The sequence below is a fragment of the Syngnathus typhle genome, linkage group LG7 (genome assembly GCF_033458585.1).
Source record: "Syngnathus typhle isolate RoL2023-S1 ecotype Sweden linkage group LG7, RoL_Styp_1.0, whole genome shotgun sequence".
Lineage (NCBI taxonomy): Eukaryota > Metazoa > Chordata > Actinopteri > Syngnathiformes > Syngnathidae > Syngnathus > Syngnathus typhle.
The window spans coordinates 6588867-6616776 of record NC_083744.1 but is presented as its reverse complement, the minus strand read 5'-3'; the positions used below and the strand labels follow the sequence as shown (position 1 = coordinate 6616776).

At 40.5% G+C, this 27910-nt stretch overlaps 1 protein-coding gene across 2 annotated transcripts in view; it reads right to left on the bottom strand.

The window, feature by feature from the left end:
- Window positions 1-27910, bottom strand: part of shank3a (SH3 and multiple ankyrin repeat domains 3a) — a 124479-nt gene that overhangs the window by 62777 nt on the left and 33792 nt on the right. The window contains exons 2-4 of one of the 2 annotated variants that reach the window (XM_061282180.1): window positions 26725-27186; window positions 12937-13140; window positions 10960-11031 (exon numbers count right to left, since the gene is read on the bottom strand). In XM_061282180.1, the coding sequence (XP_061138164.1) occupies window positions 10960-11031; window positions 12937-13140; window positions 26725-27072 (624 nt within the window). In that variant the 5' untranslated portion in view covers window positions 27073-27186. Of the gene's footprint in view, window positions 1-6911; window positions 7483-10959; window positions 11032-12936; window positions 13141-26724; window positions 27187-27910 lie in introns of those variants that run through there. The other variant, XR_009714870.1, reaches the window with a different exon arrangement.

Below are 27910 nucleotides of genomic sequence, written 5' to 3'. Positions count from 1 at the left end.
AACTCTATTAGCCTTTGAAGAACTGATTGAAGACATAAGGTCTTGTTTTCAGTTTCACTGATTCAATGCCCTTTAAAACTTTTTGCAAAGGATAAAGAATATATACCTTTGAGTATTGTTGGTAACTGTCTACTACATGTGTGCTTAACCATCTGTTGTTTAAAGGGATATAAAAGTGCTATTACCGATGCTTTTACTTAACACATCTATGGCGCTTAGCATTGTGTAAATGTAGATCATATAAAATAAAAAAATAAACATCCTCACTTCTGTTGAAAACGTCGAAAGCTCACCAAACTTGAAAGAGTCTCCATTAAAGCACTTCATGATGCTGGTTGTTCGGACGCAACTACCAGTGCAGCTTATCGGCTTCCCTTGCAGCCATTTAGTGTTTTTTTTTGTTTTTTTTCCTACTCAGTTGGCAGTTAAATACAGGCCTGTGCGTTCATGCGTCACGTACGTGTGCTGTACATACGCTAAGTGTGTCAAACACTCGCACTGGCCTATATTGACACTCATTATCAGGACGGCCGTTTCGCCTCTGGTGCCTCGCAGCTTGCCAGCACGGATGAGTAGTCATTGGCGAGGATGCTCATATAGACCTTTTCACCATGATGTCACAGATACAGTTGAGTACATCAGGGTGGCAAAAACTCTGACTGCACCACTAGTAAACAAATGCTTGCATGTCATTTGACCCAGTTGGAACGATTGCCACAACAGGCTGAGTGATTTGAAGTATGATTTTGGCCTCTCTACCGCCCCAATTTGGACAAAGAAAGTCAGTCGAAAAAATAATGATGGTTATGGTAAATCGCTTCTAAGGGACAACATCGAAAATGGCCGTCAACATTTCTACTGATTATAAAAAATGGGCTTTTTGTTATCATAAATCGGCAAAAAAATGTTCAGGGTATATTAGCCTCAGGCATAACAAGTTTTTGCAAAATTTTAACTTTTTGTGCCACCCTGGGACCTGATAAAAATGTCTTAACATGTATGTGTGCTAGTACAAGGCGTTCGGCCAAAATGAGAGCGCAGGAAGATGCACGCGCTGCTTTGAGACGCAGTGAGACAGACTAAACATTTGGGGTAGAAGAGCTCGGGATTTGAGTGTGAGCCCACCAATACACAAAAGGCCTGCTGTCAAGCCAGCAAGATTACACAACTGTGATTACACAACAACCATCTGGCAAAAAAGTTTCGGGGACAAATATGCCCTCAAAGTTCTGAGAGGGGATCCACAGAATCAAAATCATTGCATAGAGTGTGTGCTGGACTCTAGGTGTTCAATACAGTTGACATCATGAAGCAAATAATATCGCCACACATTATCCAAATTAAATGTATGCCGTGGTACCAAGAATATCCCAAACCCAAAATGACAACATTGGAAGAAGCTGTTCTAGCTGCTGTAGGCCACCACACACAGCCAGACGCTCACACACAGACATTCAAAATGGCCACACCAAAATGGCCACACCAGCTTCAAACCCAGGTACCCACTATGGCTGTTCCACCTCCTTGCTATTCATCATTTCGCTGCATGGTGTGAGCACACGCTCATCCAGCAACAAGGCTTGCTGATGCGGAGAGAACTCACACACTACTTGTCCATTGTTACTTAAAATGATTCACTAAATAAATGCAAAACAAGGAGGCAGCCTAAATTGCAATCAGTACGCTGCCCAATAAGGATCCTATTAATTACACAGTTAACTGTGTGATTAGAACTCTCATTAAACACACACACAGACACACACTGAACTGGATCCTTGACGCTTGCACTCTCACTTTCTCTATGTTGTATGTAGCTGGCCTTAGATAGTGAATTTCTATAATCGCCACAATCCTCATCTAACAGGATTTTATTGTAAACCTCCCTGGTACAGAAGAGACCAACTAGACTCTATGACAGCTTAGAGACTTTGTCCCGATGAATAGGATTTACTTTGTGAGGAAAAATATTTATCCTTTTACTCATTGTGCAGCCAAAGAAATAATTTTTAGGGGTAGGGTTATTTTTTTTTTGTTTGTTTTTTTGTAATGACTAAAAGCTTTGAATAACATTTCATAGACAATCACAGAAAGCAACAGCTCATTCACATAAATTGAGTACACACACAGACAGAAATACTCGCGCGGGCACACGCAGATTCATAATTCATTGCACTTAAGATGAACACACTGGATGTAATATTCATGAACACAGAAAGAAAACATCCCCCCAGCGTTAAAAAAAAGAAAAAAAAAAGAGTGGTGTTACTATAGCAACCGCATCCATCATTAGCCATAAGTGTTACATGTCAAGCAATATCATATATGTCTGGTTTGGACTCAATATACTGAATGAAAATATGAATTCAACACTTGTTTATACTTAAACATAAATGACTTTTGTATGTATACCAAAAAGGCTTATTTCTCTCCAATATTACTCAGAAATCTGTCTGTATAAAGCGAGTGCGTCTCCTTCCTCAAAATAAACCATTCACCTCACAGGTGTGGCATTTCAAGATGAGCAAATGTGCCTTAGGCTGCCCAATATAAAGGGTCGCTTCAAAATGTGCACTTTTACTTTCGCTCTGTGTGTGTGTGTGTTTCTCTTTCTCGCTCTCTCGCTCTCACACAGTTGGGCAAGGAGAGCCGTAGTTACTGATGTATACTGAATGGTTTTCACATACAATATGACAATCGCACAAGGAGTAGACACATCGAACTAAGTAGTCAATCTGACTAGCCACGCCCCTTAAAGGCACACTTCAGCCGAACAAGAGAAAAACTTGTCTGGCTCACTGACTGACAACATGCCACTAATGAGAAGGTTGAGTGGACACTTGGCCTGCATTGATGACTCAACAAAACAAAACAAAACAAATAAAATGTAAAAACAACAAAAAATGGCCAATACCGCTGGAGGAAAGTTTGAGTGGTGATGGTGGCTTTTTAAAACGGCCGTATAACTTGAGACCAATAAGCCTATTTTTCATTCACAAAAATATAAGAAACCAAAGAGAGAAAAAAGCAGAACAATAAGTTTAAGCGTAGCGTCTAACCTCAGTGGCGTTGCTCTTTGCAGCCCTCTCCGAATGCAGCATCTCGATGCCTCCCGGGTAATGCTTTTCAAAAGGTGCTATGTATTATGTATAGGTACAGGATGGATAGGAATATTATTTTTGCTGTATTTCTGGCAAGCCAGGAGGTAGTGTCCTTTTAGCTAGCAGTGTTGGCTTGATTAAAGGCCACAACAAAGCACAGAGCCTCTTTGCCACCCAGCGCCACCAACACACAAACACACACACCCAGCTTACTGTATGTGCACCCCTCCAAAAGCACACATTCCGCTCCACTCTCATCTAATTCCACCCACCCGAGCGGCCACAATGGTAGGACAGCTTTGTTGTGTCCTTCCAATTGCATCCTGGCTCATTTGGCCAAAGAGACCTCAACGGATGAAATATGAACGTAGTGAATATAAGGTGTGCAACATTCAGTTGGATGAGGTTATGCAATTAAAGTATTACACTGAAGGGTGGAGCTGATATGTGTATTTTGAATATAATCATTTAATTGGGTACAAATTATGATAATTATGCCATTACTGCAAGTTCTAATGTAATATATTTTATAACATTCCTTAACTAACTAACTAACTGGACTAATAATAATAAAAATACAACTATTATCCTCCCATTAAATATGACAACAGTTGTTTGAATGCATTAGAACGCAGGCAGCAGGGATGAGGAGAATGCATGTTGTCATCACAATCAACAGAAAGGAGAATGCTGATTCAGGATTGGTCAGGTGTTTTCCCAAATTCACACACACATGCACCCCACCCCACACACACAAGAGATGTATATAACACTTAATTTGAAGTAATTATAAACCTTTAACTGCTACTTAGCACACACAGAGCAACATCCCATACAACAAAAATGTTAACTAGATAAATAAAGTGATGAATAAAAAGTTTTTTAAATTAATGTAATTAATGTAAAAAAATGTCACAGATCTTCAGCGTGAGACATGCAGTGGGTCAATATTGCTCATGGCACGTTATTTTTGGGTTGTACATGTAACAGTGATGGTCCTGCAGCATCCTATGGGCTTGAAACTCACAAGAGTGTGAGGACCACTGTGCTAAAAGCCCCGACAGCTAAATAAATGATTATTTTCACCAAATAATATTTTTCTTTTCTCCATGTTTTGGTCAGAAACTGGGGTTTTGGGTCTACTGCTAATTATTAGAGTGGAAATTGCCAGTATCTAGAAGAAATGAATGGAATATAAATGTGTTAAATGTGGACGAGAGGTTGCGTGATTAATCGGACAATACTTTCATAGGGTGAACGCAGCCTATTTTTGCTGCACCAGCACAGAAGAAGAACGAGAACAACATTGGGTGCAGTGCAGCAGAGGCAACACAATGGCCGGAAAATCTATGATCCACTATATTTGGACCTGGGCTACAAGGGGGGCTGCGGGCGACAAACGGAGAACACAAGAGGGCAGACGACAAAAAAAAAAAGAGGAGCGATGTGTGTCGTCTATTTATTCAGACTGATGATTATTAGAACTCCATTGTGCTTTGTGTGCGCCTATGGCATCTCATTCCACGGCCATCTATTCAGACTTCCTGACCCAGAAAGTCTCATGCGAGTGGGCCGATGTGCCCAGAGCTTTATGACGTGAATTATGTGAGACCAAGTTAGGCAACAAGGCGGAGGACATTCAAGGCCAAGCTTCAAGTCCTATAGCGGTCTGGATGAGTGATGATGGATCAGTGGATTGATACATGTATGACCGACTATACACAACAATGGTCCTCGGTATATGACGGTAAAGTTGTATCAAGGTTACGAAACAGACAGGAAACTACAAATACAACAAGGCACAGTTGGTTAATCACATATTTACTGTTTTTTTTCTGTGATTATTTTATATTTGTGGCCTAGTGATGTCTTTTTTAGGCTAAGCTATACTGTGATAACAGTATGCATTAAAATATTAGAATATTAGAATTATTACGCAGAAGTTTTTTAACCAACGTTGGGGAACTCTGCAAAGAATGATGGTTTACTGAGGAGTAACTTGTGACGTCTCCATGTGTATATGCATGTCTGTACTATACTGCCCCCTGGTGACAAGGGCTTTTTAAAGCAGAAGGAGCAGAACAAGGTCCACAAAATCGAAAAAAGAATGTGGCCAAAACTGTTTCATTCTTTATATTTAATTTCATAATGTCATTCCTGTAATTTTATTTCACGAAGTACATTGTTTTGTACATCATCGAGTTCTATTACGTTGATGTTTTGGGGAGGCTGGAATGGACTAATGGCATTTGCGATTTTCGATTTATTTCAATGGGAACGTGGTTATCCTATGTGAAAACCTATCTCATGTGAAACTTTAAAACGTGTATTTAAATGAATAATGTTTTAAAGGACGCAGAAGAGGTAGAACTATTTTTAAACAATTTGAACTCTCCTCCCGATATTGCAGACTTTCAGCGATCGTAGGTGGATCCGCAACACATCCCTCGTACTCATGGGCTGTGTACTGGTATGATAATCAGCCGTACCGCAACACTAGTTTGGTTTCAAATGGTGTCACTGCAGTTATCACACAAATTTACTTTGTAGATGTGACTGGGGTGTATCATTAAGCACCCAAGGCCTTTATTTTCCGTATGGCCTGATTCCAGAGCGTGGTGAACAATCAATTTCCTCTTTGTACTCTCACATACATACACACAGACACAGCACACACATATCCAACTTCACCCAACTGAAGTGTTTAAACAGGACTTAAGCTCTTGTGGTGCCATAATACTTTCAGAGTCAAGTACCACTGGGTAAATAGTTCAAAGAATGCAAGGCAAATGTTGTGCTTTAGAAGTGAAGCAGGAAAGTACTGATTAGTTTTATTGAATGGATTCATGTTTACTTGTATGTATAGCTATGGTGAGCAAGCTCGGTCGCATTGGTCCATATGCGGCCCGTGAATGCATTTCTTCTTTCCCACCATGTTTGCAAACTAGGCTGAGTTGTCTCTGGTACGACCCCTGAAAAAAGCACCAAAATTCTTTGTGGGTGTTGGATCTCGGACACTATACACAATATTCTAATATTTTAAGAAAAATAAATAAAACAACTTCAATAATGATTCAATTAAAAATCTATTGCTCATAAAAGTTAAATTAAAAAAACAACCCCAAATAGAAGTTCAAAAACAACCACCACGTAAAGATCGCAATGTACTGAAATGTTAAATACAACTGAACTGTACTTGGGCAATCATTCTTTTGCATCCCACGTTCCATGAGAGGTACCGCACATTTCAAAGTTTTGCTCTCAAGCCAAAGCAAAAAAAAAAAAAAAAAAAAAAGCAACTTAGTTTCTGGTATTTCAAGGCATCTAGACCGACTGTTGGGCTGTGAATGGTGTAAGGTGAGCAATTCAGCTCACACTCTTGCACAAATGTCACATCAACGGCCGGAATTTCACACACTCAAGCCAGCAGTTGTGACAACGATTGGAACCCCCCGAGGGACCCTCCCTGTGCCAACATGTCTGCTCACAAACAACCGGCGCCTATCCGCACTTGTTATTAACACACGAGACAAATCCACAGTGATCCACAGCCGTGGTTGGCAAAGTGAACCGGCAGAGGTGCATTAGCATTCTGGCAGGCTTTCAGACAAGACTGCACCAACTACTCGCACAGCCAACATGCAGCAGAGCATAAAAGCAGAAGGCAAGCCAAGATGAGAGAGGGAGCAAGTGAGAGAGCAGCTTGACAGGTAGCTGGGATGCTTGGAGAGTTTCTGCAAATATTCACTGACAGAAAGTGTATGAAAAGTCAGCATGCAGAACGGAGATTAAAGAGAAAGATGATTGGGCTACCTTTCTATTGACTTTGGCCTTCCTGGTTTCTTTGGTACTCCTTTCCTTTTTCTCGCTTGCTCGTGTTCGGCCCAGAGCAGAACCCATTTCGCACACACTCGGCGCCACACACGCAACCCCGTAGGTCATCTGCGCTCCCTGAGCCCGAACGCTTTCCACATGTCCGCCGCGTCCTCCCGATCCTGCCACGGACCTGTTCCCGTCTCGCTGCCCGCTCTCTCACTGGGCTTGTCAAAGTAGCACATGGACATTCACATGGTCTCACTCACACACGAAAACACACGCACACACACGCTCACTCCGGCATGAACGCATGCGCTGCACAGGCGGGGAGATGAGGGGGTGAGGGGGAAGAGTACGGGATGCTGGGGAGATATGGGAGAGAGGGAGGCAAAGCTGAGAGTGGCACAAGAGGGAGGGAATGCATGAGATACAGTGATACCTTTGAAAGAAAATTCCTTAGCTGACCCTCACCCAATTTGGAAGCAAAGCTGGAAGTCGTCAAGGATGGGTCCTCGGTGAGCACCAACAACTTATCCAAAATTCACCTAATGCGTTCAAAAACAATTCACTTCCACGGACTGTAAATGTTCCCATTGATAATATTTTTGCTCACGATTAGCATCCCATCAAAATCTAATATTGACCCATGCCAAATTGTGACATAGGAGGTTTGGGCCCAAAGCCAGGAATCAATGTGTGAATTCACATTCATAGGCAAAACTATTGTTTGATACAATCAGGCCGGCCCAGTCCATCGAAGTTATCGGCGACAGCTAATCGGTGTCAAGAATGTACTTATTGGTACTAAAAAAATGAATGAGTAAATCACAGTTTTTACGTCCCACAGACAGCAATGACATTAACCAATAACCACATGTGCGTGTGTTTTTATTTATTTATTTTATTTATTTATTTGGCTTTGTGTCTACTTGTGCGGCGCCTGTGTGTGATGTAGGAAGTAATCTCTCAACGTTGATTGGCTCTTGCAACAAAGGACGGACTAGGCTTAATAATGACGGCATGCTGAGAGACAGATTGACGTGCCCACCTCTTTTTATTACCATACACTAACAACGGTTGTGTGTTAAGAGAGGGATCCCATACTATGTGTTTGTGTATTGTGTGCATTCGCTAAAACATTGCCTCTTATGATGCAAACAATGTGGGAATTTCCATTCAGAGGCACAATGAAGCTCTTAGAACATTCAAAAGAGTGGGCGGAACAGCGTGAGTGAAATATGAGGATATTCAATTAGAATATGGCCTTTTGTGCATTCTTGAGGACTAGCTACAATGTTTGTTTACGCTGTCATGCTGCTAATTATTGCAAGCGGTGGAAATAATAATATTAGAGTGCGGAGTAGGGTGAAGGCTGAAGGGGTGGCGTGGTGTCATGACCACGTTGCCAAATAGTGCGTTACTAAACAGCTTTCTACGTTCTACTCTCTGTGCCGCCCACTTTTATGTAAGCTTAGAATATAAACAGAATGCCCATTTATGTTGTGCTAATATTCCATGTTATTGTCCTGCTGGCTAATCAGGACAGCAGGAAGGGTGAGGAGGGTATGGAGGGGAAAGAAAATCCTATTAATTATGACCTCATTTTGAACTTCGGCCCGCGGCGAATTAACTCCATGATGGCAAAGTAGGCTAAATGCTCGGACGGTGAATGCCCACACGCTGGTTGAATTCTCAGCCACTCTGGATAGATGTTCACGCCGTGCTAGCGGGCATCCAGCAATTGATTATGATACTGCATATCATTTGCTCAATAAAAGTAAAAGTCTTTCATGACACATGCCAAAAGCTTGGACGGATCTTGCTATAGATATGTTTCACATTGACTTTTTTTTTTTTCTTCAGCCATTCATGTTTTTCTATAATACCTTTCACTATAAATAAATCCTTATCCAAATAAGGATAACAATTTCACATCACTGCAAAGCGGAAACTGGATGTCCAAATATGGTCAATTGAATTTTGTTTCACAAATTGGTCTATCCCCATGTCGTTTGTTATTTTTAGACATTATTAACAAATGAATAGTATTGAAAATAGTTTGAAAATCAAGTCACTTTATTGGACACTTAAACTATCTCTGCAAACACACACAAACACACACGTGGGGGGGGGGCTGAGTGGAGGGAGAAAGACGGTCCAATGCACTGCTAAAGCATTTTTCTGGTCTGTCTTTCTGGTCTGTTTATCCCCAACTCCATACAATGCTGCCACGCAACAAACAGCCACAGCTCTCTCCAGAAACCTCACACGGTCACGCCTCACGCGTTGTAACTTCCCAGCTGCCAACACATAAGGTCAGCTTTGAACGTGCACATTTTCTACACAGCCCATTCATTCTGTAGTTGCTACGAAAACATACATTATCCAGTGATGGATAAAAAAATGGGCCCATAAAGGAACTTAACTTTCCAGGAAAGCATTTAAATAATGTACTTAGTGAAATATCCCACTCGCTGCCACACGAATGGAATTGGCCTAGGGCGCTGATCTTTTTCATTAGGGAATGAATGTTGAGAAGTGCTACTTTTCCTGCGGTTTTTCAAAGTACATATGTGCTACTGAATGTATTACCGATGGAAAAAAAAATACAGTTTCGATGAAAAATTCATGAGTGAGTTTTACATGAAACGTAGCTACTCACAACTTACGTCATCACTAATTGCATAGTGTCAAAATGCTAAAAAGAGACTTGTGAGGGTTTTTTTCCATAATGGAAAAACAAAATCCCGGGTGTCTTAACTAATTTACTGTACCCAAAGAAAAATGTGTTTTGTTGCTGAACCTACCTAAAGACAGAATTTCTGTTTTTAAAACAGAAAAAAAGAATTTATACTTCTTTGCATTCTGTAGTAATAATTGGTTAGTTTCACCCAAAACACTGGATTCTGGTAAAACAGAAAAAAAGCTTTTGGTGGAAAGAAAGTAAAGAAAGAAGTGGAAAATTACCGTGTTTCACAATTTCAGTTGCCGAATACAAACATTGAAGACAGTAAATGAGTTTCTCAAAGTCGCTTTAAACTGAATTCAATGCAACTGAAAGAAGCTATAGGCAGGAAAAATAAATAAAAAATATTAGCAACAGATTTAGTTGAAGAACTGAAGTTAATCCCTTTTCTGCATGCTTGTATAGAGTTCAATATCTGTCCACTAGTTGACCCCAGTGAGCAGATATTTCTGACCATCTGTCCCGCCTTGACTTCTGTTGCCTTCTTGTTGCTAGAAAAAAAAAATAATAATTTGACTAAAATGGTCTCGGCTGCTGTGTCTGTTCATAAACATTCAAACAATTCTCTGTGGGGGTGGGGGAGCTCACTTTAGCTGAAGTCAAGTTAATGAAGAACACTGCTTAAGTACAAATGAATATCCTCAGGGGCACACTGAACTTTAACTATCATTTTTTAACAGAAAAAATATATCTGATGCACACTGATGTGTTTTAGGCTGGATTTACGCTGTAATTTTGTGCCACAATGCGAATACAGTGAGTAGAGAAAAACAAATCGGCATCACCCCTACCCCTTCCAAATATGGATAAAAGTTTGATACTTATTACAAATGCAATGTAAATGGATAGATTACATATACAATGGATATAAAAAGTCGACCGACCCCTGTTCAAATGGTGTCTTTTTGTGGGATAAAACATGAGAGACCAAGATAAATAATGTTTTCTAAGTTGAACAACTCAATTATTAAAAATCAGTTTGAGAGAAAAAAGAAATAGACAATTGAGATAATGGCGTTGCACAAGTGTGCACACCCCATTGTAACTGAGGAAGTGTGTTCACAATATACCAATCTCAAACTGTGTACACACCTGCCACCATTTAAAGTGCCTTTCACACTAAACTCATATAAACTTCAGATGTTTTAGGAGGTTTTTCCTGACATTTAGTTGCTGTTGTTGTTGTCTCAGGTCCCAGTTACAGATGAAGAATAATAGCGACAAAGCACGGTGCCACCACCCCAGGCAGGATGCAATGATTCCAACACCAAAAATGACTTTACAGCAGTGGGCTCTTACCTTTGTGTGGAGCTTAGATAGCTGTTTCTCATCCAGGTAGGACTGAGTGTAGACACGTCTTTTATAGCGGAACTGAAATGCAAACAGAGGTGACTTAATACAATAATGAACAACAGTGTGGATGTCAGCTTCAATGTCAACAAAATACACCAATTGGGTGCCATACACATAACTAACCAAGACAAATAAATACCCTCCAAAACAATTACTGCAAAAGCATCAATACCCTGGAGATACGAAAGCTTCCTCAAGCGGTACGCAAAACTAAATAAACAAATAATTTACATTTAAATTGTTTTGCAGCATTATTGTTCAAACTGTGCACAATCTTTTCATGGCTTCTTTTTAGAAATTTGAATAAAGAAACAATAACAAGAGCGTAATTTAAAGTTAAGGTCTGTATAATAATGGTGGCGTTAAAAAAAATAAGTGACATTTTATTTAGGGCTTTACACACTTTGGTTGCCAGCAGTTTAAAAATGAATGGCTGCGTGTTGAGTTATTTTAAGGGATCAGTATATTGACACTTATGCAAGCTGTACACTGTGTGCTATTTCTTCAATGTTGAGCCATGAAAAGGTGAGATAAAGTATTTACATGAGGGTGTTACTCACTTTTGTGAGATAGCCATTAAATAGGAATTGTGCACTTGAACCTGTTGCGCAAATCCGGCCTTCACGTCTTTTACACCAGCAGTCAACACCAGCAAAATACTCCATGGAACAAATGGTGTTGAACTGATCTCATCCTGTCAGTCAGGACGCCGCCGCGGGGAAGTAAGTGTGGGTCAATCAATGACACACACAGCACGACAACACTTTAACACTCGTAAAACACACAGTGGCAGCCGTGAGGCTTGAATGGATGCTTTTTGCACACACAACAATTAAAGGAAAACTGATGTAAAAATGTGACATAACGTTAAATGTAAATAAACGATACATGTATTGGATGTCTTGATAATTTGATGCCACTGGCTTTTCTACATCCAGCCATCTATCATTCATTTTGCATGAATCAACAATGTAAAAATATTTCCTCATACAGTTAGGTGCTGCCACGTTAATTGACACAAATACAAACTCAAAAATAAAAGTAAATAAAAATACACACACACACACATTCTATAAAGATAGAAAGAATCTCAATAATGTAGTTAATTACTGATTGATGGATTGATAGATAATTACTGATTCAGGGACAAGAAACCTTCACACTTATAGTCCCTAATTTACAATGTAAGATCAGACCAGTATCAGCAACAATGATAGTGAATGATAATGATGAGTGAATAATTACACATTGCCGCCATATCTCAAAAGATGAGGGCGTGACATTCATCTTTATTTAGCCCCTGGTTGTAAAAAGCTGAAGGGAGATGCGAAAAGCATGTGACGTTTTTATTCCGCAGTCGTGACACGTCTTTATACTCACTAAGTTTCCTGTTGTGATGGACCACCAATCCGACCAATTCAATTTCGAAAATAAAATAGTAGAAGTTAAAACGTAACAATTTTGATAATATGGTTGCAGAGGTGTGCACACCCTCTTTAAATGGTGTTCTGTGTTCAGAATTATCAGTCACATTCAAACGTCAGCACATACCTGCCACAAAAGCGCCTGATAAATCCCTAAAAGAAGTTCAGATGTTCTAGTAGGCTTTTTACCATTTCCACGGTTACAAACATTAAGGAAAAATGGTTCAAAATTATTAACTTGGTCTCTTTTTTTTTAAGTCATAAATTTCTATCATTTTCTTCTTATCCTCTCATTTCTCTTTCTATTCAATGTACTTTTATTTTTCAGTAAGTCTTGTATTAATTGGCCTTTATCTTTGCTCTCCATCTCTGCTAACAATCAAGCGTTACCCTCATATACCGCATATATTTCCAGGATGTCACTTGTGACACTGCTGATCATTCACAACCACTCAGCCCGCCTGTAACGTGTCATCCATAAACATGATCGGTGGCCTACCTCCAGATAAGGTACGGGGGCGATGGATGGGAAGGGGTATTCCCTCAGCTGTCGCTCCTCATCCAGAAACTTGCCAGCCTTGCCATTGTATGCCGGCTGGAACAAGCCATAGTTGAGCACGTCCTTTAGGCTCTGGTTGAGTGTGCACAAGATCCGCTGCTTGGAGCGCCAGATGGAAGCGTCCACGTTGAATTTCATGCATTTCTGTCGGAAGCACAGGGCAGCGTCAGTCACTCAGTGTCCGTTTTTCCCCAGATAACGCATGATGGACTTTAAAGGAAACAGACTGACGTGCAGGTAAAGTATTCTTAAGGAGGCTTCTAAATGGCATGACCCTAAAATGCCATTCTCAAACCAAGCCTTTTTTTTTGTGCGTGCGTGGTGGGGGGGCGGCGACTCAGGATAAACGATTCAAATTGACTAACCAATCAGACAAACTCTTGAGTCAGTTTGTCTTTGAAGGAACCAGACCATAAAAGAGACAACCGCCAGAATGCCAGACTTCTCGTTAGTTTCACAGTGTCCAAGAGACATTCCCGTGGTTCTCCTCCTGATATCATGACAGACATGATCCAAATATGCAGTGCAATCACAGTACAAGCTCACATTAAAGAATAAGATGAGAGGGCAGACCCGTTTTCATTTTGTGTTTATAAGGTGTTTAATTACACTTGAAAGAATGTGTCTTCTCCACTTGGACAGCCTTGCCCAGCGTAGCGATGTTTGACGAGCAATGCTGACTCACTCCCTTGCTTTCCTCCCGCTGCCACGGCATTGTTTACATGCTCAGCTCACCGCGCAGCGTGCTCCGCGTATTAATCAGTGTCCCGACGTGTCGGACTAGTTCACACTCTGGCGGAGAGTCACCCGACTGTGACATTGCCTTCTTCTTCAGTCTTCCTCCCAGCTCTTCTACACTTCATTTCTTCTCATCATTTATTTTTTTTATATCAAAGGCCTGCTAGTCTCCTCAATTTGGGGCTGCGTCGAAAGATGATTGGATGGGAGAGGAGGTGATAAACTGCAGGTCAAGGAATGGCAGATACTTCAGCGGAGAAGCGGCTACTGATCCTCTAATTCAGGGATTGACAGCCAAAGATGATCAGATCTGCTGCACAAAATCAACCAATGTTGAAAATGTATTTCCTACTAATAATATATACTATGGCAGCAACATATACTTTAACAACTGTATGCTTTTCGACACAATGGCAGAAGCCACTTGCTGCTATTCATACAACAGAATAATAGCTTTGCAATGAGAAAGAAATTTTGAAAATTGTTATTCCAGTATAGTGAACCACCGCATTTCTGCACATTCACCTATTCATGGATTTCTGGGAGGGTTTTTTTGGAACAATTGTATAAATGTATAACTGGATGTATCACTTTTGTGGTGACCATCTGCTGTAGTGTTTGGGTTGCATTGGCAAACATATGCCAAAGAGAATTTATTCCAGTTTCTTTTTCGAAATTCGGATTTAACCCAGCGGAACCTGTGATAAAGGACGCTAAACGGATTGAACGTGATAAATAGTTGCACAGTGAAGCTTGCAAGTCTGCCTAGAAGCAAAGTAGCCGTATAACAAAATCTCCATCATTGGGTTTGTGGAAGACATTTTCCCATAAATCTGGATCAAATGCTTGAGTGGGTTGGAAGAACTAATTTAGCAAAACATGAATTGAGTAGAACAAAGAAGCTGCTTGGCTAAAACCAAAACACTGACTCAGAATCAGGTCGACTCCAAATCATTTGGCAACAGGCTCTCCACAGGATAGAATGATGTTTGATACTGAATGGATCATTGCTTTACCATCAGATTAGCCATAATGATAATGATCATATCATACTGACTGAGCAATGTCCGGCAATTGCTACCTTAATGCTTCTAATCACTATTTGCAGTCCAATTACCACCACTGAGTCACAGTTTGGCAATCCAAAAATCCATAAATGAGTATAATTTTGTTATTACTACTTAGCTAGCCTGCGAGCTAACGTCAGCTCTACAGCACGCTATCTATTTCAGATGCAAAAGAGCACACCTCTGTGCCATTATCCAAACAACAGAAAAATCGATTAATCAGCCAGTTCCTCAATCATTGCGGTAACTATGGCAACTCCACCACATCTTTTATTGAAACAGCTAATGACGATGCAAAGCACTTGAAACTTTGATGATGTTTTACCGTTAGACTTGATTATATCTATAATTTTACCATGCAGATCCACACTCTCTACTTTATTGCCTTTATTCCTTTCTTTGTGGAAATCAGCTTCATCCTTGACAAAATGTCCCATGTTCTTGTGCTTCAATAGATACTGATACATAATCAAAACCTGCTATGGGGTGGGCATCGTTCAATCACTAGGTGTTCAGCGAATCATCACCTAAGCCTCACTACATACAGTAGTCTCTGTTTACTGAATGAACGCTCCATCTTCTGCCACCAGGAAGTGTGATATCACAATGGGATTATTCACGATAACCTGAATTTACCACATATTTGAACAGCACAAAAAATGGGACAATCATTTTAAAGGTTGCTGATAGATGTTATGGAGATAATCTGATCACATTACAATCCGCACTTTCAACACTTCCATTAAAAAACAACACAATGTGGCCTTGAGGTGGGAATAGTATCCAAAACATACTAATTAAAAGAACGAGCATACTAGATTTATCTTTCTCCAGGCTGTACAGTAAATTTAATGGGGTTACTTAGGCGGGACATACGCATCAAAGGCCCGCACGTGAGCGCTAAGTGCTTAGGGTTGTACCTAAATGGAAACAAATGCACAATGACATGTAATTATGTCAGGAGTACTTTGAATTTGCAACACGCACTCGCTAATTAGGACGCATTGTTGTCTGCTTGCGCAATCAAGGGGGATACATGGAGGTTGCCGCTGCAGTATCTGCAAAGTCACTGAAGGTACCGAAAGAGGGGCCCCAACGGGTGGAAGACAGCAGAAGTAAAGAAAGAAGATAAGGATGTTCAGATGATGGAGGGTAATGACTCTAACGCACTGCCATGACTCAATCTTGGCCACATGAGTTATGTGAAAATGAAGTCTTGGGAGTGTGTGACTGGGAAAGGACAAAAACTAGTTTCCTGAAGGGAACATTCCAGGACACTCCTTTTGCTGTTGTGATTTTTACATACGGCTATAAAATGGCTTGTGGACACGCTAACTGCATTTTATTTCAGGCTGGAGTCCAACCGGAAGACAAAGTGACAGCTTTTTTGCTGCAAAGAACAGCATATTAGATGATAGATTAAGCACTACAAGGTGATATAAAGTAACTTCATATCTTAAAACACTTGATAGAGAAAAAAATATATAATAAACACAATAGAATAGAATAGAATAGAATAGAATAGAATAGAATAGAATAGAATAGAATAGAATAGAATAGAATAGAATGCAACCAATTTTGTTGTTCATTTGGATAATTTATTAAATAAACCTTACATAAGTTCTGATCAATATATTTGCCAACTCATTTATTGCCGTGGACAATGTTCATCAACTGGAATCCAAGCGCTTAGAAAAGAAAAGACGTGTATATATTATTCGTATATATTCTCCAGATGTGTTTAAAGTGGATCAAATGGAAGTTGGACCAGCATCACAAATTGTACAAATTTCAACTCACAACACTTTCTACAGCTGTCATGATGTTGTTCTCCTTTGATCACATGACTCCAAGGAAAAACTTTGCTGTAACAAGGATAATGTCAAGAGGACACATCTGGCTACAGACAAATTAATATAGCACAGCATGGCGTACATTTGTGCTCATCACCGTCATCTGCACAATCATCTCGCAGAAGAACAATAATGCAGCCGGACCCCTTCTGGCACTCGTACACTGCAGTCGAGCTGAACAGTTCACTGAGAAATCACATCGCTTTAACAAACATGCCTGACTTGAATTAAAAGGTGCACAGTCGCACTCCCTCTCTGGCTGACTTCACCAAAGGGTTAACATCTGAGCTGTGGCGACGCACCCCTGAGACAAGGTGGTGGAAACTGCATTGATTCAATTAACTTGGATTAATGGTCTAGCACAGAGAATCAGACACCTTGAAAAACATCACTTGAACATATACTTTAAAACAAAAATGCTGAGGGTGGACTTTAAACCCGCCTCAGCCATCACGGGCAGAATGAAGGTGAGAAGCATAGGTGTGTAATATTGCTGGAGCAACCAGGACACCTGTTGTGTCAGGTCATGGTTGTCACGGTCACATGGGCATGTTAATGCAATATATATCGTGACAGACCTTTGTGTCACAATGCAAAAGACGCATCAACTGGCTGCCTACTTTGTAAGCAAGTGTTTCAAATAATTAGGCAGCAGCTTAGTTCCAGGTCCAGACGATTTACCACCAGTAGATCTGACACGGTCAACCCGCTGTGACTGCACGTCGGCAATCTACTCACACCTTATTACTTCAAATAAAGCTTACGGTACGTTTGAGGTTCATGAGATAAATTTCACCCCAAGGTCTAATATTCCGAACTTTTTGCAAGCGGCGTATTATGTTTTTTTTTATGTCATACCACGCATACATTAATTTAATTCAGATGAAGGAGTGAGCTCCATTTAGACATGAAATACTGAGTTCATTTCTGAATGAGGCAATCCACAAATACATTGCACAGGAGAACCAACGGGCCATGTCGAAACATCTAGTCAAGTCAAGTTTATTTGTATAGCCCTAAATCACAAGCAGTCTCAAAGGGCTTCACATAGACAGAAATTGACAATTATTCTCAAAGCATCCTTTGGGTCTTATAGTGAGAAGCATCTACCAAAGAAAAATGTCCTTCTTGCATTTACCATGCAATTTCATCATACATTTCTCATGAGATGACTCCATCTCCCAGTGGAGACCACATCATCATCCAAGAAAGAAAATCATACATTACCATCAAGTGTTCTCTCCTATTTATGTTTGTCAATATTATATTACAACAAAGAGTGATGCTGACCATGCACACGAGGTGTCTTTACCAGACGTACACAAGCTTGCTGAGATTGGACCAATATTAACATTTCCATCAACGTCAAAGCCTCTCTGGGGAAATAGTTTTGTAACGGGAGATGGAGGAAAACAAGAAACAGAAGAGGGTCGTGTGAAAAGCTTGAGCTTGTAAAGTAGCCGTAATCAAATAAACACTAGTGATGAATGCGCAGACCGATTTTTTTCAAATGCAAGAGACCCCACACATGAAGAGGAACAAATTGGCAAGTGTGTTCTTACTGCTCTTAAAAGGCCTGATTTGCTATAAATAGTGGGCGATAAATTACTTGTTCACTCTTGCGTGCTAGTGGTGGGTGTGTTGCGAATGATCTACTAAGATTGCAGTCTTTCACTAAGATCCCAAACCGTGGGCAGTAAATTGAGTGTTTACTAACAGATCGCATGTGCTGTTGGCGACAAGTAAAGTAGTGGTCGAGAGCCCTCTATTTAAAAAAGGGTTTTGCAATACTGTCACCATCAAACATCTCAGTGAGCACCACGAGCGGCAACTCAAGTTTCAAGTAATGGAACTCCGATTGTCAGTGGAAGATACAATACAAACAAACATATTACTGAATTACAAAAAACAAATCCATCGAGCTGAGACCTCTTTGGCGTTGTCTTCCGAAAAGTGATGATCTTGGAAGAACAAGGATTTCACGAGACACCAGCAATACTATACTCCTGCCATAGTGTGCAAAATGATTTGCACAAAAATTTGGCGGGTCTGATGAATGCGATTCTATTCTGTCGTAATATTACAATCTTATATGCATTGTATATACACACCGTTATTTATTGTGTTATCTGTTTATTTATTATTTATTCATCACTCTTACTATTGATTGTTAGAATTTTTGCCTTCTTGTTTTTATATTGTGTCGCGTACATGTATGTCTATCGTGTTATGTGTCTCGTCACCGTGGGATAGAGAAAAACGTAATTTCGGTCTCTTTGTGTGTTGTGACATGTGGAGAGATTGACAATAAAGCTGACTTTGACTTTGACTTTGATATTAAAATGTGTCAATACTCCCAAAAGTATATTCCCAAAAGCCATGGCTCAGCCCAACTCATTGTTGACCACACACTTAAGGATCTGCAAACTTAACTATTGCTCAAGTTTAACATTTACGAACCTCACCCTGGACGGTTTTCAGATCAAATTGAGGAAGAGGGGGGGAAAAAAATCACATTAAAATACCCCAAACTATAAAATAATCGGTCATGATGCTCTTTCAGACACGTCCGATAATCAAAGTCAAAGTCAGCTTTATTGTCAATCTCTCCACATGTCACAACACACAAAGAGACCGAAATTACGTTTTTCTCTATCTATATACAATCCGGCCTTTGCTGACTTTGATTTGAATTTAGCCTGATTATCTTAAAACATAAACCCTAGATAACATTTGCTGACCCTTAAGTATTTGCACTAATTACTTATTTGCTTTAAACAGATCAACTTTGTAGTCTTTTTAAGTTGCCTTGAGGCAAAAATCCCATTTCAAAAATGTGTCTCTTCCCTTTCTGCTTCACCACTCTTTGGGAGGGCCCAAGAACAGATGCTCGGGGAGAGGAGGGATGCGGTACGAGTGAGATAAGGACACTTGGAAAGGGATGTTACGCTACAGTCAACTCTTCCCTGAGAGGGGAGGACCATGTGGGAGGGTCTTATAGTGAGAATGAAGCTCAAAACTAACACGCTACAAATACGCATGTGATGCGGGGTACTCTCACAAAAGACTTAAAATGTGAAGCGACTACACACGTGACAATGTAACAATATGACAACATAGCACCAGAGCAAAATGTTCGCATTCAAGATGAAGCATAATCGAATCGTGAATTATTAAGTGGTGAGGGATTCACACCTCACAGGCAATCTTCACACCTCACACCAGAAGATAATCTTTAAGGAACCTCATTAGAGATAACAGATAAGTCGCGCCTGACTGGTTAAATCAAGGGAATTACATAAAATAGTATCTTTATACTACATGCAAAGAAGAGGAATTCAGATTGAACTGTCAAAGATTAGCTTCTTTCGGAATTTGGTTTGAGTTTTATCGCAACCGTATTAAATTTGGTTCAATTATGAACTCCAAGACCTCTCCCACTGTATAATCAATCAGACCTGCGCACAAGACGGTGATTTGCCCACTGCAGCACAAAATCTCAACAACGCTGCCAAGATTTAAAAAAAAAAAAAAAAAATCCTGAATGTTGGGATCTCAGGAGGACAAGCTATAGTCCGAAGTCTGCTGTAGTGCAGTGATGCAGTCACATAAGAACCACCATCTGCTAAAAGTGACATCAAAGACGCAAAACACACAGCGATGATGCCCACCGGAAAACATGTTTCCAGGCAGAATGTCCTAAAAAAAAAAATCAATTTCTCTCTTGTCTCTTTGTAAAGCGAGTGAGTGATCAGTCATGTATCTCTGCTGAGCTCTCCGTTTGCTTAGCTTGCGTATTCTGTTTAAGCCCCGATCTCGCAACAAAATATTTCGCACTGGCTTCCAGTGGGGTTAAAAACAAGTAATGATAGCTGCATGGTCTATCCATTCATTTTTGTGAAACTACTTTCCCAATGTTTGATACCATATATCTCAAATTCCGCAAATCCGTTTGGTAAACAAAATGGGTTGACTGGCTCATTATTGTTACGTGATCACAACATGGGCAATACATCTGCCCACACAGTCTGTGTCTGTGGCCTATGTTGAGAATGTGACAACACTCAAACTCCGAAACGCTTTCCAATAATTTTGGGGGGAAATGGAGGGGTCTACTTCAATGGGACACCATGAAAACCAAAACATTCATCAAGAAATTTTAACAAAATGGATGGAGGTCAACTACAATCTCCTTTCTTGACTGGCTATCCATAAGTAGATAAAGCAAAATGGAAGCCACAGGATGAACTAATATTAGCACATCAATATATATTTTCCAAGGTCGCTGGAGATGGAGCAGTAACATAACGTAAGAATGTGTGTTAATTTCTGCCTTTACTTACTGTACATTCCGAAATATTGCTCTTAATCCACAACGATTGCATCGTCACACATCAGTAGAACCCCCAGCTACGCAACGACTGCAAACACAAACTATAACATTATAGTACCCGCTTTCATAAAAGTAGCTTTGGCTCTTTTAAAGCAGTAACAATTAAAGAATTTGGAAAGAAGATATGAGACTTCACCTCAGGACGGACAGGGTGTGGTTCATTTAAACAAACTAATGAAGCAAAGTGTGTGAATGATGAAAGCGAGCTTGCTAAAGAGGCAAGACGAGGCGCAAATGTAGAATACAAATGCGTGCAGTTCAAGAGCGCTGGGCCAGACTGTTTATGTCAGTGTTTCACTTAGCTCTGTTGAAAGATGAATAGCAGCCATTAACAGAATTGGAAAGCTGTCTTTTTTTGGCCCAATCACAGAAATTGAGTTTTTGGTGGACTTAGAGATGATGAATGAGAATACCCGGCTATTCAAAAAAAAATAATAATAAATACGGCAACAAACGTTTTGCAAATAATCTGCCCAAAGGTCTGACTGAACAGGATGCTATTAATTGCTAATACGACAAAAACACAAATGCTTCTATTCAGGTTCAAACATTTAAAAGGTTTAGAGAAAGGGCTAGGGTCTTTTCATAAATGAATTATTTCATATTCAATGCCCAAGCAAAAATGTGCATTCATCCATCAATCTTTTCAATAGTGTTTGTCCTCATGAAAGTTGCAAATGACTTCGGTCGCTGGTCAATACAGGACAAACGAAAATAGAAAACCTCTCACACTCACAATAACACTCATGGTCAACTTAATTAACCTAACATGCATGTTTTAGGACTGTGGGAGGAAGCCATACATAAATATAAGAAAAGCAATTCAAGCACAAGGAAAAATCCAAAAGGGATTTGAATCATCATCTTATAAAAACAATAACTCCAACAAAAAACAAAACCAGATTGAAGCGTTTAAAAAAAAAAAAATCTGAAAACTTATTGAAGACAACTCATTTCAAAAGTCAAAATGAAATAAAAAACTGAGAGTCCAAAACTAACCCTGAGTACAAATTTGATAGCTAAAATGTTCAAGTGCACACAATAAGAGTGTCTCGAATGAAAACTAAATTTTGAATCACACTGAATCTATGAAAAAAGTAAGAACAACTGACACAAAATGTTCCCCCTAATTTTAAGGCATCCTGACAGACAATTCCAGTCTACATACAACTCCACTATATTGCATTCTAACTCCTCATGATCATTTTAAAACCACCCAATCACTTGATTATTTGTGGGAATATAATGGAATACATAAATACGCAATGATCAAAGATAATCAATTCCAAAAACAATTGATAGAGACGGCCATACCTTAATGTACATGTCTTATCTTAAACTGCTAATCTCAGACATGGGTACACTGAATAAGACAATGAACACAACCCAGTTATGGTGGACTCTCCAAAAATGGACAAGTAATGAGAGTCCTGTAATGTTGCATTACTACTAGAAATATGACAATGGCTTTGATCACATTGGACTCATGAACACAGAACAGCGAGAGTGAGCGCTTTCCTACGGGAATGCTTAGGAGTTAAGTGCTTCCTGCTTTGATATCATACTTGAGCCAGCATTTTATGTGATCGTCAATGAAGAACCAGTGTTACAATTAAGCCACTTTGGACTTGAAGCTTAACCCTGCAGGAGGTTGTCTTGCTTCCTGCTGAAAAGACAAAAGGTGTTGTCCTCGCAGGTCGCTTATGCTGATCTGTGCTTGAAACGCAGCGGGAGAGACGTAAGCCTCCTTGAGGACTTCTTTCCAACGGTCGTCTAAAGCGTGCTTGGTGCACACCAGTCGTTTACAGTGTGACTGCATGAAAAAAGAAGCGAGTTATGCTTCTGCTCCTCACTTTATTAGTGTTGAGAGTAAGACTTCAAAGACTTCAGATTTTTTGTAGTTGATGAAAATCAAGTCGACTCGGTGTAACCGATGATATCATCGATATTTGTTTCCAGCCGTCGACTCGCTTGGCGCCAAAATGTAAACTCTTTCACTCTCACCCGTCCTCCTGAATCGTTCATCCAATCGCATTCAGACATTGGCTCGATCAATCACATCAGATACAATGCCTTTGTTGTCTGGCAGACCGTCGGAACTTATAAAGCGCGATTTGCGTAATGCGACTGCATTCGCTACGCACTACAACATGATAAACTACATGTGAATTTTAAATAATAACAGAAAGAAGGAAAGCGTTTCAATGTTATATCGTTGCAAACCTACATCTGTGTTACAGAGTTTTATAAAAATCCATGAAAGTCTCTGTGATTGGTGATTGGAAGAGTGAGTGGTGGTTTGGGGCTAGTACAAAGACGAAAAGTATTGGAAGCACATGTCTGTTGAAGGAAGGCTGACGATTGAGAGAAGTGCGAGATGGATGGATGGACGTATGGTTAATTGATTCATTGTAAATAAATATATAAATAAATAAATAATGCACCACAAATGGTCCATGCCTTTGGAACCCTACACACAATGAGGAAAAAAAAACACTTCCAAAAAAGGCCTGTCTTTTGGTTAAGAATTAGAATTTATTGAGAAACTGCCCAAATTTAACCTTTGTATTTCGTGAGAATATTTATTTAATCTTACACACCCTCTGGAGGACACATGGAAGTAAGCCATGGTGTACACGGCTATGAGACCTTGAACTGACATAAAATGCTATCACTTTGCATGAAGCGAGGAAAAAGAGATCAAAATCTTGAAGCCAAGCTCCTCAGTACTACCTGTAGATGTGTGTGTAGATGTGTGTGAGTTTGAACACTGTGTGCGTTTGTGTGTGTACTGTATGTGTGAGCCAGCCATCACGAGAGAAAAATGTTTTTTTGGTTCACAGACGGCGATTCCGCAGCACCTTTGGGGAATTCTCTGCTTTCTCTTCAACTACTACTGCTGCTAATTTCATTTGCTTAGCACACATTTCACAAAAGATGCTCACCATGGATGGATAGTCAACAATAATTAACGGATGGGACGACAGAATAAAAACAACAGACAAGGGAGGAAAGACTGCTCAGCGACATCCTGTCAAAGGCTTCATCTGCATTTTGCACCACCATTAGCGGATAAAGGTCTCCCGAGGAAATGTGAGAGAAGGTGAGTTGAGGACAGATGACAAGGGCCCATTAGAATGGACAAATAGTAAGCGTGTGCATTTGTGTGTCTGTGTGTGTACACAGGGAAATGTCACCAGGTATTTCTCCAGCAATTTGCTTGTGTGTAGTAGCAAAAGGACTAGTGACATAAGTACGACACTTTGATATGTAATATCGCGGAAAAAAAATTGTTTTATGTGCAATGTTAAATCAGGTCTAATGATCCATTATAAAATGAACTAAGAGTTTCCTTTTTCAAAGAAACCCAACCTTTTATAATGAACCAAGGTGCACTCACAATATTGACCATTCTAAAAACAGAGTACAAACACGATGAAATAGAAATAATAAACAAGTAATGAAGAAATAAACAAAAAAATGAAGAAGAGACATCTCAACTGAATTCGCAATGACTCACAAAGATGAAATAAAGGAAAAAGGATATATGCTTATGAGCATCATAATATTAACTGTCTACATGGGTTGCTTCACCGCTTGTGCTTAATTTACCATTGCTTTACAGCGGTTTTAACACCTACAGACTATCGATGCTTTACGCTAGTTGCGTGATGTTTTTAAATACACAACGTGTAGTTGTCTTAGTTTTATGTTTGGTCTAACAGTAAACTTCTCCTGGAAGTGGCTAAAAAGAAAACAGCTTTTTTTGGATGATTTTTTCAATATTTTCCAAACTGCTGCTTATAGTGAAGTGAATTGAGTTCATCGACACCAGACAGCGATCGTATTTTAAGATTTTGCCATTGAGTCTGCGCAAAAAAATTCATCCCAATAACAAATGAGATCTGCGACTGCTGTTGGGAGCTATAGGTATCTAATAAATATAAAATGTTTGCTGTGTTTTGCTAGAAAATGGAAATGGACGAGTAGATGTGACACTTCCTGCTTTTATATTACATAAAGATGTGCTTGGCTGTGCATTTTGAGACGAAAAGAGGCCGTGCATGCATTTACTGGATTCTGTGGACCTAATCAATGCCACAGACTAATGGATTGAACTTTTTTATGGAGAAGAATGGAAAGTTTCCCAGTTGGGTCATAACTACCTTTGCACAACCACCTTGTCGGCCCCCAACCATGAAGATTTATAATCCTTCTCATGCCTCTGTCTCTTCTCTGTACCCACCCCCTTGCCTTTCCTCACTTCCAGCTCTTGCTTTAACCGTTATATACCGACCGTCCGGGGCAAATTTCACTCCTTTTGACAGCAAATTTAATTAAGTGCCCAAAATGTCATTCTTTTACCCTAAAATTTGAGAACTTGACATTTAATACATCCATCCATCTTCTATACTGCTTAAAGAAAAATGAAAGTTTAGAAATGTCATTCTTTTGTACAGGTGCAGAAAATGTTTTTATTTAAGGGTCACGTCTGACCATCCATCCATCATCTATCCATTAATTTTCTATACCACTTGTCCCCACGGGGGTCACGGGCATGCTGGAGCCTACCCCGGCAGTCACCGGGCAGTAGGCGGGGGACACCCTGAACCAGTTGCCCACCAATCGCAGGGCACACAGAGACGAACAACCATTTGCTCAATCGGCCTACCAAGCATGTTTTGGGGGTGTGGGAGGAAACTGGAGTGCCCGGAGAAAACCCACGCTGGCACGGGGAGAACATGTAAACTCCACACAGGTGGAATCGAACTCGTACCCTCCTAATTGTGAGGTGGACGTGCGAACCAGTGCGGCACAGTGCCGCCCCCAAGTCTGACCATGTTCACTTAAATGGATTTAGCAGTGTGTGTTAAAACAACTAAAATGGTAGGACTCTCAAAATTAAAACTACCCATGCCATAAATGTGTATTTTTTTACGACAAAGGGGGAACATTGTTCATAAATAATCTTGAAACAGTAGAGAGCGCTGTCTGTGTTCCCACCACATCTTCACATTCGGTTCGTCTTTAAATGGTTAAGGGGGAATCTTGAAATGCTATCAGGATCAAGTCATGTGTGTGCATTTTTGAGGGATGGTGTTCAAATGCAACAGTCCGTTTCCACCACATGCACAGGTTGCCGCAGACACATGGACCTGTTGGTCATTGACACGTCATGGGGATATCCCGAGACGGTGAAAGAGTCGTACAGCATAGGATACATGAGGAAGACAAGTCATACAGAGCTCCGAGGGTCCATGCCTTGACACGTGTGAGACATGCACCAGAGATGTTTTTGTTTTTTAAATAGGTTAAGAAAAGATCATCCATTTTATTAACATCAGACAAGCTTTTAATACAACTTGAATAGAGCAGTATGATTTGATTTAGAGAATCATTATGAAGATATTCTTGGTCAAAATTGCCTCGGAACATGCGCATAAAAGAATGAAGGGTTAAGTGCCCAATTGTCAAAGTCAGCTCCAGCCTAATTTATGAAGAGCTTGATTTATTAGGGGGCGTGATGAATACTCCCAGAGAGGAAAAGAACCAGAGTGATGAAGAAGGAAGGTATAGAAGAAAGAAAGTGAGAAAACTAGTAGATGAATGAAGCAAAAAAAGTATATTCATAGAGAGGGGAGAGGCCATGCAGTCTCCTCTCCAGTGTGTCTCTTACCGTCTGTTGCAGGTCTGGAATTCCGATGCGGATCACGACCGTGTTGCCCGTGGGCTCCTCCATGGGTGCAGTGGCACCGGGTAGGAAAGCCGGCGAGACGGGAACGGGAACACCGCTGCCGTTGTCACCGTTACTGTCGCTGCCGTTGTCCTCTTCCAGGGAGCTGCTGCCGCTGTCGGTGCTGGCTCCCTGGTTGCCGTTTGCGGTGTGTGCGTAAGAGGAGTGCGCGCACGGTGGTGTGTGCACGCGCGGTTGTGTGTGCGCGCCCTGCTGCTGCTGCTGCTGCTGGTGGTCCTGCTGAGGAGGGCTGGGTAGCTCATGCTTGCCAGCTGCCGGACGCAGAGGCATGCTCTGTGTTAGGGACTTGGACTATGTCTCGCTCTCTTTCTCTCTCCCATTCACACACTGATACACACAAACACTGCCGGAACACACACACCTCTTGGAGCATGCATCTCTCATCTGGGAAACAAAAAAAAAGAAGAAAGGAGAGAAGAGCCAGGGAGGGGTGAAGAGGGGAAGCAACAGAAGGGAGACAGAGGGGGGAAACACAAACGGATCAGAAGTGCACAAGCACTGAAGAGGAGCCCAAACCAACACGCAAAGATTCTGAGAGGACATACATAAAGGAATCCCTGCAATCTTTGGGGTTTTTATAAAGTCCTCCGAAGGCCATACTAGAGATTGAACAAATGTAATACATTTTCCTCATCACAGAGAGCCAAAGACATTGTGATTTTAATTGGCATTATTGAATGGCACCAGTTTTATCAAAACTGGACATGTCTTTGTGAAATAAAATAATGCTGTTTCATTAGAAATTGTAATTATTAAGACACCAAAGGGAACATTCATGAGAAGAGATCAGGATATGAACTCCATGTAGTGTAAAATGAACAATTTAAGGCTTTGAGTATTACTTGAAACCTTGCAAGTTGAACAAGTGAGATTCTGATGGGAGGAAAATGGGCCATACAACATTTCTGGCAGGTTCTTGAATTATTAAGTGTGATCTTAAGTCAGTGCTGTGCTCCAAAGTATTCACTGTCGCTGTTCACGCTGTCCCTGCAGCCTCAGGACCAGAACGATCTGATTGGTTGGAATTTTTAACATACTGTATGCATCAACAGTGAAGTAATCCAACTGCTGCTACACAACATAATGTGCTTGGACGGAGTGCACAGAA